The 12687-nt window shown below is 36.5% G+C and overlaps 2 protein-coding genes across 3 annotated transcripts; one reads left to right on the plus strand and one right to left on the minus strand.

Annotated features, from left to right (window-relative positions):
* Positions 1-5074: 5074 nt before the first annotated feature.
* Positions 5075-7318, minus strand: LOC121264086 (rac-like GTP-binding protein RAC13). 2 transcript variants are annotated; one of them, XM_041167132.1, is made up of 7 exons: positions 7040-7318; positions 6845-6932; positions 6653-6762; positions 6484-6550; positions 5725-5789; positions 5550-5615; positions 5075-5388 (listed from the first exon to the last, which is right to left on the minus strand). In XM_041167132.1, exons 1-7 carry the CDS (start codon positions 7136-7138, stop codon positions 5284-5286), a joined length of 600 nt encoding a protein of 199 aa, XP_041023066.1. In that variant the 5' UTR covers positions 7139-7318; the 3' UTR covers positions 5075-5283. The 2 variants fall into 2 exon arrangements, with proteins under 2 accessions (XP_041023066.1, XP_041023067.1); XM_041167133.1 differs by having other exon boundaries at positions 5080-5388; positions 6484-6547; positions 7040-7314.
* A 1721-nt stretch (positions 7319-9039) lies between these two features.
* On the plus strand, positions 9040-9980 carry LOC121264802 (LOB domain-containing protein 22-like). The gene has a single exon (XM_041168102.1). The coding sequence runs from the start codon at positions 9159-9161 to the stop codon at positions 9978-9980; it is 822 nt and encodes a 273-aa protein (XP_041024036.1). The 5' UTR covers positions 9040-9158.
* The last annotated feature ends 2707 nt before the right edge of the window (positions 9981-12687 follow it).

Below are 12687 nucleotides of genomic sequence, written 5' to 3' on the forward strand. Positions count from 1 at the left end.
TGAGATGATGGAGTCAGTAGTTTGTGGGGTCCACCTAAGATGAGTTTAGATCTGTTTAGATGTTAAAATGAGTTAAAATGTATTTATAAAAAATTGAAAAAGGTTGTGAGTCCCACGTGTAAAAATGTGATTGTTGTGCAGGAGGGGATATTGAAGATTTAAATCACGTCCTAATGGCAGGTGCAATTGCTTCGGATGTTTAGAGATTTTTCTCGGATCGTTTGGGTGTTCCATACGAATCGAACACGACTTGGTACCAAACAATGTTGGTGTGGTTCAGGAGGGCATCAAGAGCGACACAAATGGGAAGTATAATTGGCTTACTACCGTCCATTATCTCATGGAGGCTATGGTTCCATCGATATAAAGCAAGGATGGAAGGAAATTATTTTCAGCTGAGGAAATATGCCAACTAATCCGTTTCACAGTGGGTAAATTGTAGAATGTAAATTCAAAGGTTACAAGATGTTCACGTGCGGATGAAGCATGGCTACATGAGCTCAATGTCCCAATCATCCTAGTAAAATAGAAGGTGCTATGGGCTGTAGTTTGGAAGAAACCGATGTCTAGAAAAGTTAAACTCAATATAGACGGTAGTAGCTAAGGGAACCTGGGAGCTTCAGGGGCAGGAGGAGTTTTACGTGTTTCTTACGGAAATATTGTTCTGGCTTTTTCGAAACACCTTGGTGAATGAACTAATATTATTGGGTTACGATATTGCCGAGATATGGGTTTTCAAAGAGTAGACATGGAATTAGACTCACAAGTGTGTGTGAAGTGGGTGCATTAGCAGCGATATGATGTGTGGTATTTAGAAGATTATTGGGATGAAATAATGGATTTTGTTCATAGTGGGGATGTTGTTGTGCAACATTTTTTTAGAGAAGGAAATGCTTTGGGGGATTATTTGGCGAAATTGGGAGCAAATGGAGTTTCGTCCGAGTGAAATTCTTTAAGTCAGGCTCGGTTTTTTAGAGGTTTGATTCGTACAGATAAAATAACGTTGCCTTATTTACGGTCTTGCTAATATTTGTTAGTTTGGGGATGTTAGTTTTCTTTACCGATTATAATTTTGGTCATAAGGTTGTTTTTGGTTTAATGAAAAATTGTATATTGAAATAATGTAACCAAGGTATTCCTCCACCAAAAGTGAAGGAACTTGCAATAAAGCCTTTGGGAAATTTATATTAAAAAAAAAAAAGATATGAGAATTAGGTATTTGGGTGTTTAACTCAGTTTAAAATTAGACTGAGCAAGTTCCAAACGAGGCTTGAGAAAATCAGCATGATAAGCACCTTTCCTTATGCACGTGTCGTCGTGTTTAATCTTTAGGCTTCTCTAACATTCCCATTAATTTCTTAATTTCTTTGATTAATCCTGGAAGCCATACAAGTTTGGTTGAAGAGGCTCTACGGAAAAGGTTGTTGCAAACTTTAAACCTTAATCATAAGTACTTGTTCAATTGCTGCGTACAAATTAAACTAAGATTCTTGTCCTTAATAGTGATTTGGACATGTTTCGTACACACAGCCAGGTCTCCTCAGACAATCAGGAGTAGGCTCCCTCTCCTGTAGAAACATAAATTCAGAGGAGGCTCGAGGGTGATCTGAGGACCCTTCGATACCTAAGTCAGTTTTCTTTAATGGTGTTGTCAATATAATTTTTTGTGTAAGTCCGAATGTACCTTGTGGTTAGCTTTTATACCCAGGGAGAGCAACTTGAACTTGTTGTCAAGGAGTTGTCCCATCACTTTCATACTCTGGCTGCTCGAAGCATTTAATGTGACGTGGCGTATTAGAGAAAAGTAATTAATGCGGCGTGGGTTCCTGACTTTCACTTCGGCAAATTTTCGGCCAGTGCCGGCAACACCCACTTTTCTCCCTCAGGGCGTGGGTCACTGTTGCTTCTCTCACACACCTTCCAGCAGCCACAATTTTATGACTGACACTTCGGCGACCTCTTGGCCAGTGTCGGCAACACCCACTTTTTCCCTCAAGGCGTGGGTGGCAGTTGCTTCTTCCACACGCCTTCCAACAATCGCAGCTCATGAGTGTTTGAGGTGTCTGACAGGTTTGTGCATGTCAAACATTGTCAACTTTGTCGGTACCCCATCATTTTCCCACACCAGTTTCCCTTGATCTCCGTTTCTACCACCTCGCGAGCCTTTTGGCTGGGTCGAATGGATCTCTTACTCTCTAGATGGGCCTCTTATGGCCCGTTGGGCTCGGCCGGGAGTTTTTATCCCTTCCATATAACGTAGTTAATCGGCGCCAGATTGGGATAGTGCGACACATAGATGTGCTCAAAAAGAGCAAGCTTGAGACCGAACATACAGGAGCCCAAACCCTAATTCCCTTGGAGGAAAATGAAAAAGAAAAAAGCTCCGAATCTCACATTCAACAAAGGGTAAAGACTCTTTTCTCACCTAGAGGATCGGCACAAGATTGGGATAGTGCGACACATAGATGTGCTCAAAAAGAGCAAGCTTGAGATCGAACATACAGGAGCCCAAACCCTAATTCCTTTGGAGGAAAATGAAAAAGAAAAAAGCTCCGAATCTCACATTCAACAAAGGGTAAAGACCCTTTTCTCACCTAGAGGATCGGCACAAGATTGGGATAGTGCGACACATAGATGTGCTAAAAAAGAGCAAGCTTGAGACCGAACATACGGAGACCAAACCCTAATTCCCTTGGAGGAAAACAAAAACAAAAAAAAAAAAAAAAAAAAAAAAAAAAAAAAAAAAAAAAAAAAAGGTCCGAATCTCACATTCAACAAAGAGTAAAGTCCCTTTCTCACCTAGGGGAAAACGGAAGGGGGACCCTTTTCCATTTCTTCCTCTGCCTCCTCTAAATTCTGAAATAATCAATTTCTCTCTGTGGGATAGACAAAAAGGAAAGTAGGCAGGGTTTGGAACGCGAACTCATCAAATATCTCTAGCAACTGAAGTAGACTCGTCAAAATATACAAGTGTAATGTTAGGTACAAACGTCCACAAGCTGGACACAAGTTTTTCATAAAAAGTAAATTCCACTAAAAAAGAATAGCTTTTTTTATATTTTTTCAATGCGGAGTACTTCGCCTTTTTATAAAGATCTACACGAGATTTATTTAACTACAAATTATTTCTCAATATATATTTATGTATATATTGTAATATAGAGTTGTTTTGGCACTTCGGCTTTAATGAGTACAGTAACATGTCACTCCTATAGGCTATATATGCAAACGTGCGTACGCTTCTTGTTTATAATTAACGGTGAAATCCACCTATCCATCCCATTCCCCCATACTGATCACTCGCTTTAAATATTTGCAGTACGTACTGAGTGTGGGATCTTCTGCTCCTCGGTACGTACACTCCTTGTATTTATTGGTTTCTTCCTATTTTAGTGTCATTTTCCTTATTAATCACCTCCTCTCTTCTGTTCCCACCAATCTGTCTGGATGGGAATAGAGGCATTATCATTATCATTATTATTTTTCTGACTGGTCCAAGCTTATCAACTATATATGATATCATGCTGCAGCAACAATAAGCATCGACATTTTTTTTTTCTGCACGACTCGCCGTGTACGTTGCCCATTGGGTGGAGGTAGATGCTTCCCCTTTGAAAATAGTTTTGGGTCTATGGGTCATTCAAAACATACAATAGAAACATTTTTCTGGTCATCTTTAAAATTAATGCAATAAGTTGTACGTACGTGCTTACTCCCAAGATGAATTTTCTGGTCATCTTTAAAATCTATCCATAATCCAAACCGAATCCTCACTAATCTAAGCGGAACAATACGAGTACTTGGAATTAAAATATAGATCTGACTGTGGATTTCGACCTTTCCTGACAACAATTAAAGTTGGTATATATTATCTGTCTGATACAAAGAGGAAGTACTGGGTATGTGTGCGTCTTAGCTAAAATTGCGGCAATAGCAAGAGCATGCAGTAACCATATGAGAACGTGCAAGCAGTAAATATACAACATGCTGCAAATAAATGCAGGAATTTGGTGCACATGCAAACTTCCGTTGAAATTCTTAGGACCGTTCATAACTAAGACACAACTTTGGCACAAAAACTTGCGGAGTTAGCTAGAGAGATCTAGAGGAATGCAGATATCTTTGAATTCGATTGTTAACTTGTACTCCCCTTGAGCAATTTCAATCCAAGATCATGATCAATTGGGATTCTAGCTACGAAAGGAAGACTGTTTGAAATTATGTAGGAGTTTTTTTTTTTTTTTTAACTTTAAGCTCTCCTTCTTGGATATAAAAACCATTTAAACAAAACGATCATGCTTGATCATTAATATAATTAACCATGCTATATATAGGACTACTTCCTTCGGGATGATTTTTTTTTTTTTGGGGTATTAAAAAACACTTATCAAGTGCTTAATTTAATGCTGGGAATCCCAATTGATCTTAGGAAAAGAAAGGAAAGAATGTCAACTGTAATTCACACTGTATTGGTAGTACTGGGTTAAAAGCCCAACACTAAGTCAGAAACAACTGCCTTTAAGAGCCATATCTGACCATTTATTTTCGATAACCATGCTCTGAATTTTGGTAAAACAGGCAATGGGAAACTCGATGTACTAGCGTTGATCGCTCTCTCTCTTTGACAATTTGTGTTAAAGTATCTGAGCTTTTTAATCTATTATTAACAAACCAGTAGTTGAGTCAAAACCCTAAACCAGGTCCAACATTCCCGAAATTGTGATTTTTTTTTTTTCACCACTGATGTGTAATAACGGACAAAATTTGTTTAAGGTTGATGCTATTAATGTTTCTTGGGATATGTTAGTATTTTAAGATAATTTAATTAGAACATAGGGAGGCCACGAGTGTGTACTGCAGAGCACAGTTTGGTCTGGTCTCTGGTAGATCTTATGGACTAAATAGATGAAGAAGGCTTAAGTACTCATTCTTTGTGACAAGCTAAACGGGCCTAGAAAATGCATGCGGAGGGGTAATAAACTACGTAAAAAAAATAGTCGATCAAGTAGCTCTTGTTTTGCCATTAACATAAAAGAATAAACTAATTAATACTGCATATACCGAAACTCATATATATATAGCAGCATAACAATGAGGCAAGGATTTATATTGAAATCCCATCCCTATAGATTTTCCATGACTCCAGCCGGAAGTTACATATATAAATCCATATATATATATATATATATATATATATATATATAACATTCATGTGAGAAACAAAAATATGCTCTAATTGACCAGTGACAATGCTGGAGAAGAGAATTTGATATCGACGCAGATTTAGCATTTGAGGAAAGCACACGTTCTTTGTTTGCGTGGCTTCTTCTCTGGTTTTGGTGGCCTTAAAGCAACCTTTATTGCACTATCAAACACGGCCTTCACGTTCTGAAAAACCAGATAATCGAAGCGAGGCATATAATAGTTTATCAATAGCTTTGTAGGTCAAAGCATTTTACCTGAATTAAGGTCCTACCAAATGGATGTGTCCAATGATATATGGTAGATGGGATAAATAAATCCGATTGATTTTCAAGAGATTTGGGTACCTGCTGAGTTTTAGAACTGCACTCTATGTAGACGACTGCACCAATCATTTTCTTCAGCTCCTCACCCTAATCATCATCAATCGATCTCACTTTAATCCCACAGATATTTGAATGTAATATGTATATATATATAGCTGTAATGTGATTAACCATATTCCATCCCTGAATGACTTGCCTGAGCTGTTGTTATTGGTGTTGCTCCAGGATGATCAGACAAGAACAGCTTGTCTTCTTTTAAATCTGCAGTTAAAAGTTGTCCCATATGTAGAGCTACTTGATATTTAAGTTGAAGAAATTACACTGAAAACTTTGATGAACATCAAAAGGAAAGGAAAATTTGGGATGAGGGATAGTTTTGAAAGATTTTGATGGGTTTTCACTTGAAAGATCTGAATTCCAAGATGCACTACCAGGAGTCAAAGAAACAACAGAGAAGTCATGAGAAGCTCCTAAGGCCGAGGAAGCACAAATTGGGGGAATATGACAAAGTTCTTAGAAAAACTTCATTGACTTTGTTTAAATCTATTGCGGATCGATTCTCATTTGTTTAGGCATTAATTTTGCTTCAAAATTTGGGGAAAAATGATCAAATTGTCAGGAATTCTACTCTTATATTGCTTAGGTAATATTTTCAGGCTCGATCTCATCAATGCCTACCTGAAGAGAGTGACAAGGAGAAGAAGATTGAGTTGCTAGCATGTTTTACAATTTTCTGACACAATTAACAAAACAATTTCGACAGAGAAAGCTGTGCGTTAATAAACATTAGTTAGAAGTTTTCATGCTGCTAGAAATGCTGAAAATGCAGTCAGATTATCATTAAATAAGCAGAACACGCAGCACCTTTAACAATTTGGGATTTTTCCCTTCAGTGCTGATAGCAACTTAGGGAACAACTCATGCTTGTAATGCTTCTAAAATTAGACTGTCTTACCAAGTTTGGTCCCCACGAGTATGATTGGCACATTGGGTGCGTAATGCTTTAGCTCTGGGATCCACTGCTAGACACGAATCCAGATATCATCTCAATGTCTCGCAGATTGTGGATGACATGAACAATCTTAGGAAATAAAATATAATAAAAAGGGACAAAAACCAGAAACCTTTTTAGAGATGTTCTCAAAACTGGCCTTGCTGATGAGGGAGAAGGCCAACAGAAACACATCGGCTCCTCTGTAACTTAGAGGCCTTAGCCTATTGTAATCTTCCTGTCCTGCAAATGCACTGATTCTATTAACTCTCTAAATGTGTGGAATTTCAATGTAATGTATACTAGAAAGACATGATGGAATCACCTGCAGTATCCCATAGGCCAACGTTCACAATACTACCATCAACCACCACATTGGCACTGAAGTTGTCGAACACCGTTGGAACATAATCCTACCAAGAAACAAGAACAAACAAAATTATAAACATCACGATTGCTTTACACACAGATCATTATTATCACTGCTTTCTAAAGTGAGCACCAGGAGGAAGAATCATACCATTGGAAAAGTATTACTAGTATAGGAAATAAGCATGCATGTCTTTCCCACTGCCCCATCGCCTACAGTCACACACTTGAGAAATCTTGCTGTGCTCATTTCCGTAGGTCCCTATTCTTTTTCTCCCTTATCTAGAAACAAAACTCCCCCACAGTTATAATCACTTGGAAATCAACAAGAGGAGAAAAAGAGGAACTTTCACGTATGAAAAGAAATGAAAGGGGGAGGCAGGAAGTTAACTACCTACAAGCCCTATCACGTCCCACCCTGGTTGAAACTCATCCAATTTAAATTGATTGCTTTTGGGTTTTTCTTTCCTTCAGGTGCAAGGCCAGAGCCAGAGAGGTTAGCAAAGTAGGTTTGGTGCTAGTGTTAGTTGGTTTAAGTGTTGGAGAAGGGAGGGAAAGCATGATGATGATGAAGAAAGATGAATTGCTTAGTTGGTTAACCAATATACAATGATGACTGAGATTAAGAATGGAATAATGATAGGGTTACTACTCTACTACTTATTTACTATTTTTTTTGTATTTGATTTTTTTTTTATTTTACTTAATGATTAAAGAAGTGAGTATTAGTAAAATTATATATTTTTTTATTTTTTCTTAATGATTAAGGTTGTTAAAAAAATACTTAAAAAAAATGATAAAAAAATAAAAAAATTTAAAATATACTTGAGTAATATATGGGTAATAATAAGATAGTAAGCCTAAGGGCCTAAAAAGAGTCAAAAAGGTTATGATCTGAAAATGTTAGGGTGCACCAACGGTCAGAATCAGGGAATAAAACCAACTGTCCCTGTAGCAGGACCCAAGTGTTATTATTGCTCGGGTTTGTGCTTTTCTGGGCCACTGACAATTACTAAGCCCAATAAACTTATATATTCTGTAAGAGTAGTGCTATTCTACTGTCTAAATAGTCAGAATAGTACCGTTTATTGTTATCCATAAGTGATTTGTAATTTTTATTTTTATTTTTTCATTTACATTTTTTTATTATATTTAAATATTTTTAAAAAATAAAAAAATACACTAATATATTTAAAATCACTTCCTTAATTATTAAGTAAAAATAAAAAATAAAAAATAAAATTTTTTTCTCCAGCAGTCAAGAATAGCGGTAACCCTCGGGCGGCAAAACAGCTTTATTCATTCTTTAAAGTGCAACTCCACTCCGACCCAGGAAAATAATATTAATTTAAGTGATAATAAATATAATTTTAAGAAATGAAAATTTTGTTTTTGTTTTTTTTTTTTTAAGTAGAGTTTACTGTTTAAAAAAATAACTTTTTCATATAAATTTTAAATTTATATTTTTTTTAAAAAAAATATACGGGACTTACCTACCCTCGCTATCTGAATCAGATGATCCTATACAACAAATATCATTTATTCAATTTTTTTTTAAAGAATGATGCAAATATCATTTATCTTAACCATAAGATAGACACGTAGACGTATGAAACGAATGAAGATCAGTTAAATTGTCAATTCAGATTTCCTAGAGGGCAGCTATTAGAATCAGATGATTCCACCCATAAACCCTCGCTTCCTTTTAGGATTTGCGTTGCAAGGATGTATCCTTTACAGGCAGACTTGAAAGATTAGTTTATTGGTGAAAGAGTAACCAAATTCGGGTTTGGATTAGTTTCAGTAAAATGCGTTCTAGTTTTAATAAAAGCCCAAGTTGACTCCATTCTTGCTGCTTAAGGTTAGCCGAGAACAAGCTTTCAAATTTGAAGTTACGGAGGCCTGAATTCATGGAACTTTGGGCCGAATACCCAAAGACATGTCCATACAATATACATCATCAATTCGGAGTAAAGTATTGCAATTTGTCATTTGATTGTAATTAGGCTTAGACTTATTATCTAATTGTCTCCTAACCTAAGTAAAAGTCTATTAAATTTCAAACGTGTCTTCATATATATCCCTTAAAAATTAAAAACCAATGGCCACGATATGCCTGACGGCGTTACATGTGATTCGGGACTCTGTTGATCTGTTTCCAAACAAGTTTACCTTCCACCTCCTTCTTACTGCAATACTGATCTATCAGAGCCTTCCTAATATATAGTTTTCTTGCTTCTTGTGAAGGGCATTGTACATATTAGCTAACCATGTCTAGGCCAAGGGGTAGAGCTGAGGAGCCTAGTAGCAGCAATTATCGCCATGCATGCGCGAAGTGCAGGCACCAAAGGAAGAAGTGCGACAACACCTGTCTTATGGCGCCGTACTTCCCAGTGCATATGGCCGAGATTTTCCAAACGGTTCACAGATTTTTTGGTGTCAGGAACGTGTCGAAGATTCTCATGAATCTTGATGTGCAGCACAGGGAACTGGCTACTGAGTCCATCAAATGGGAAGCCTCGATATGGAGGCAGAACCCTGTTCATAGACCTTTGGGGAAATACCGACAACTAGAGCAAGAACTTCAGTTGCTCAGGAAGCAACTGATCACCCAAGAAAAGATTTTGAACCAATGGAGTATTTATAGTAGCAACCAAAGTAAAGTTGGAATGATGTTACCCAGTTTTGAGGGTGGTTTAAATTCTGGTTTAACATGTTCTTTACAAGGGGAACAAGATATTGAAAGCCAAGTAGTATCTTGCACTGGAATTCCTTATAAAGGAATTCCTTACAATACTGAAGGTGGCCTTATTCCATTCCTAACAGTCCCAGTGCCATCTTGTCAGCCATTGCCACTGTCACGAAGCCATGGTGAAATTGAATTTTGTAATGAAAAGCTTCTACAGGGACAAGATAGAGCAAGACAATTAGGAAGATGTGAAGCAGTATGTCAGGATCATATGATTATAGGAAACAAAGGAAATAATGGAATAGGTTGTCTTGAAACTCTATTCACTCAAGGGGTAGGTAACTTTGGAATGGCTCAGCAGCCTCAGCCTGCTGTTGGCCCCTGCAGCATGGGACAAGGGTAACCTAGAAGAAACCAAGCAGGAAATCATATGGCAATGACTTACAGATCAGATAAGGGAATGTTACAATTTGGTTTGACACCTCATCATCATGTGAATCCTCCCTTGAGCAAAGATTTCGACTGCCTCAGATATCAATGGAATTTGCAGAGCACAGACTGGAACTCAAATTTACATTCTATGTAAAAATCTTGGGTCTGTTAATGCAGGGTACTTGACCAGGATCTCTTAGATTTTTTTTCTTCGAATTATAATATTACGAAATTCAGAGAAAAATATATACAATGCATTACTAGCTACTATTTAGTATCATTTCAAACACTTCTATGTTGATTGTAATTTTTGCCTATACTATTAATTGATTTTTTTAAGATATACTGCTAATTTAATAACTTCATGATTATTAAAAAACATACAAGTTTTTCTCATGTCAATCCAATGAATCGTGTTAAGGATGTGTTTCACACCCCGTCGTGCTCTGTCAATCACTTGAGACAGAGAAGCTTGATGGACCTGGAGTGCCAGGGAGTCACTCCAATGCCTAAGTTAGAAGATCCCGAATTATTCGTGCAACAGGGCAATTATACTTCTCTGTGTCTGGAGCATCCAGTCCTACCTCAGAGGGGGGAACTGTCGCATTCAATGCAGTGGCTCCTATCAGGGACATGATCACTGGTCAGAATCCCCAGCTGACACCCCCAGTCGACGCAATTAATGTGGCTCCATCTGTCTCTATGCCAGATAGTGGACTCGAGATAATCGAATCGTGGGCCTTGCCAACCATACTTTGGGCCTAGCCCAATTAGGGGGAATGTCCCTCCAAATCGAATGGACAATTCTTAGGAGATGTTAATTTGTCAATCTAGCAGGGAAATAATGAATAGTATATTAAGTTTTGGATTTTTCATGTTTGGCAAATTCTATGAAATGTGAAGTTGGCAGCTTCTTAATTTGGTCACTTCTTTGTTCGAAATCAAACAAATTTGCATGTTAGAATTGGTTCAAGTACTGATTCCAGCAAACATCCCCCTAGAGTGGCTTTTTTCCCTTTTAGGTCTTATCCTTCAAAGTGACTAGAGAAAGAGTTCAACTTATTCATCTCTTTAATTAATTATTAACCGATCGAGTAAGATTAACTAGGAGAGAGAGAGAGAGAGAGAGAGAAGAAAAATGATCATATAACGAGCCTTATATATGCCATTCGTTGCATTGGGTTGCGCCGCTACATAACAATAAATTAATTATTAGTGATCCATTTATTGCCTTCACAAAGTGATTAATGATTCCTCCCAAAAGAACTCCTACTCCTTGAATAGATAATAAGATATTATATTTTTCGCATAAAAAGAAGCACTTTGTCACCTAGCTCATCTTAAATTTTTAAAGTTTGACAACGTTACTGCTTGCCTTGTAATACTAGGATATTTTATTTTGTTCCGTTGAATTTCATTAAGGAACCAAAAAAAAAAACAAATAAAAAGAAAATACAAAATTGATTTTTTTTAAATAAAAATACACAACTTATCTCTGGTGTTCACCAAATCTTATCAAGGTAAGCCCTACATTATATATACATACATATATATATATATATGTGTGTGTGTGTATATATATATATATAGCTCCAACTTGATTTTTCTTTCTTTTTTCTTTTCCCAATTATCAATTAGATTCAAAATTTAAACTAAAGTTGATTTACGTGAGTAGAGAGTAGAAAGAACAAACACTTCTTATAAATGTGTTCATAAAAACGTTTTCACAAAAGTAAAGATGCTTGAAAAAGGCATTTATAAATACAAGATTTTTGTTAGGGCTAGGTGACTAAAATGATAAGGCTTATCTTATCATTGTGTTTGTAATTATGGATTAATGTAAAATATTTATTGACTCTATCTATAACATTATTAAGTTTATCCAAAAGTCATAGAGTCTGTTTAGATAAGTCAGTTATGTAAAAATCAAGTCCATAAGGATCTGCACTTATTCAGAACAGAAGCTAAACTAGAGTCAGTTACTGCAGTGAAGAGTTATCGCGAAATGTTAGCAATCCGTTAGGAGACGTCCTCGTGACAGACTAAATTCCTCAACAGAGTCCTACCTTTGGAGGAACTCTTTCCAGATGTTATATTTAAAGAGATTCGGTTTATTAACAATCTAAGGAGTTTTTAGTGAGAATATACAAAAAAGATATTCTGTGTGCTTAAGAGAGAAACTTCACTTGAGAATTTTCATTTTATATTTCATCTCTCCTTGAGTGTGATTGTGCTCCAAGTTTGGAAAATCATTGATTGGATTTCAGCCACTGGAGTTCCAGGAGAAAATGCAATATTTAAAGATCGCTAGAGATTCTGGCTACTACTGCGGTAGAAGACAAACGGGTCAGGTCGTTTGTCTAGTCAAATAAGAGAGTAAATTGATAAAGGTTTTATAATTGAGAACTTATTTATAGTTTGATTTTCAAATAATAAAATTGTATTTTATAAATTTGGCTGCCCCTAGAATTTTACTTTTTAGAAGTTCTTCAAAGGGTTTCTCTTCGTAATCAATCGTTGTGTTATGCAAATTTATTTATTTACTTCAAGTATTTGATTGCTTAAATAGTCACAAGATTGAGATCTAACCAAATTGTTCAAGTGAATTGGCATACAATCTTGTGAATACACAGGTGTACATTTCAATTGGCATCAGAGTGTGGTTCACTCATCCGAGT

Source organism: Juglans microcarpa x Juglans regia, chromosome 5D (assembly GCF_004785595.1).
Source record: "Juglans microcarpa x Juglans regia isolate MS1-56 chromosome 5D, Jm3101_v1.0, whole genome shotgun sequence".
Classification (NCBI taxonomy): Eukaryota; Viridiplantae; Streptophyta; class Magnoliopsida; order Fagales; family Juglandaceae; genus Juglans; species Juglans microcarpa x Juglans regia.

Excerpts from the sequence above, each read along its gene's own strand:
- LOC121264086 (XM_041167132.1), bottom strand. The coding sequence starts at position 7,138 with ATGAGCACAGCAAGATTTCTCAAGTGTGTGACTGTAGGCGATGGGGCA. Across the intron at positions 6,933-7,039 it reads CTAGTAATACTTTTCCAATG|GATTATGTTCCAACGGTGTT; the intron begins GTATGATTCTTC and ends GTTTCTTGGTAG. Across the intron at positions 5,389-5,549 it reads GCAGTTCTAAAACTCAGCAG|AACGTGAAGGCCGTGTTTGA; the intron begins GTACCCAAATCT and ends CTGGTTTTTCAG.
- LOC121264802 (XM_041168102.1), top strand. The coding sequence starts at position 9,159 with ATGTCTAGGCCAAGGGGTAGAGCTGAGGAGCCTAGTAGCAGCAATTAT.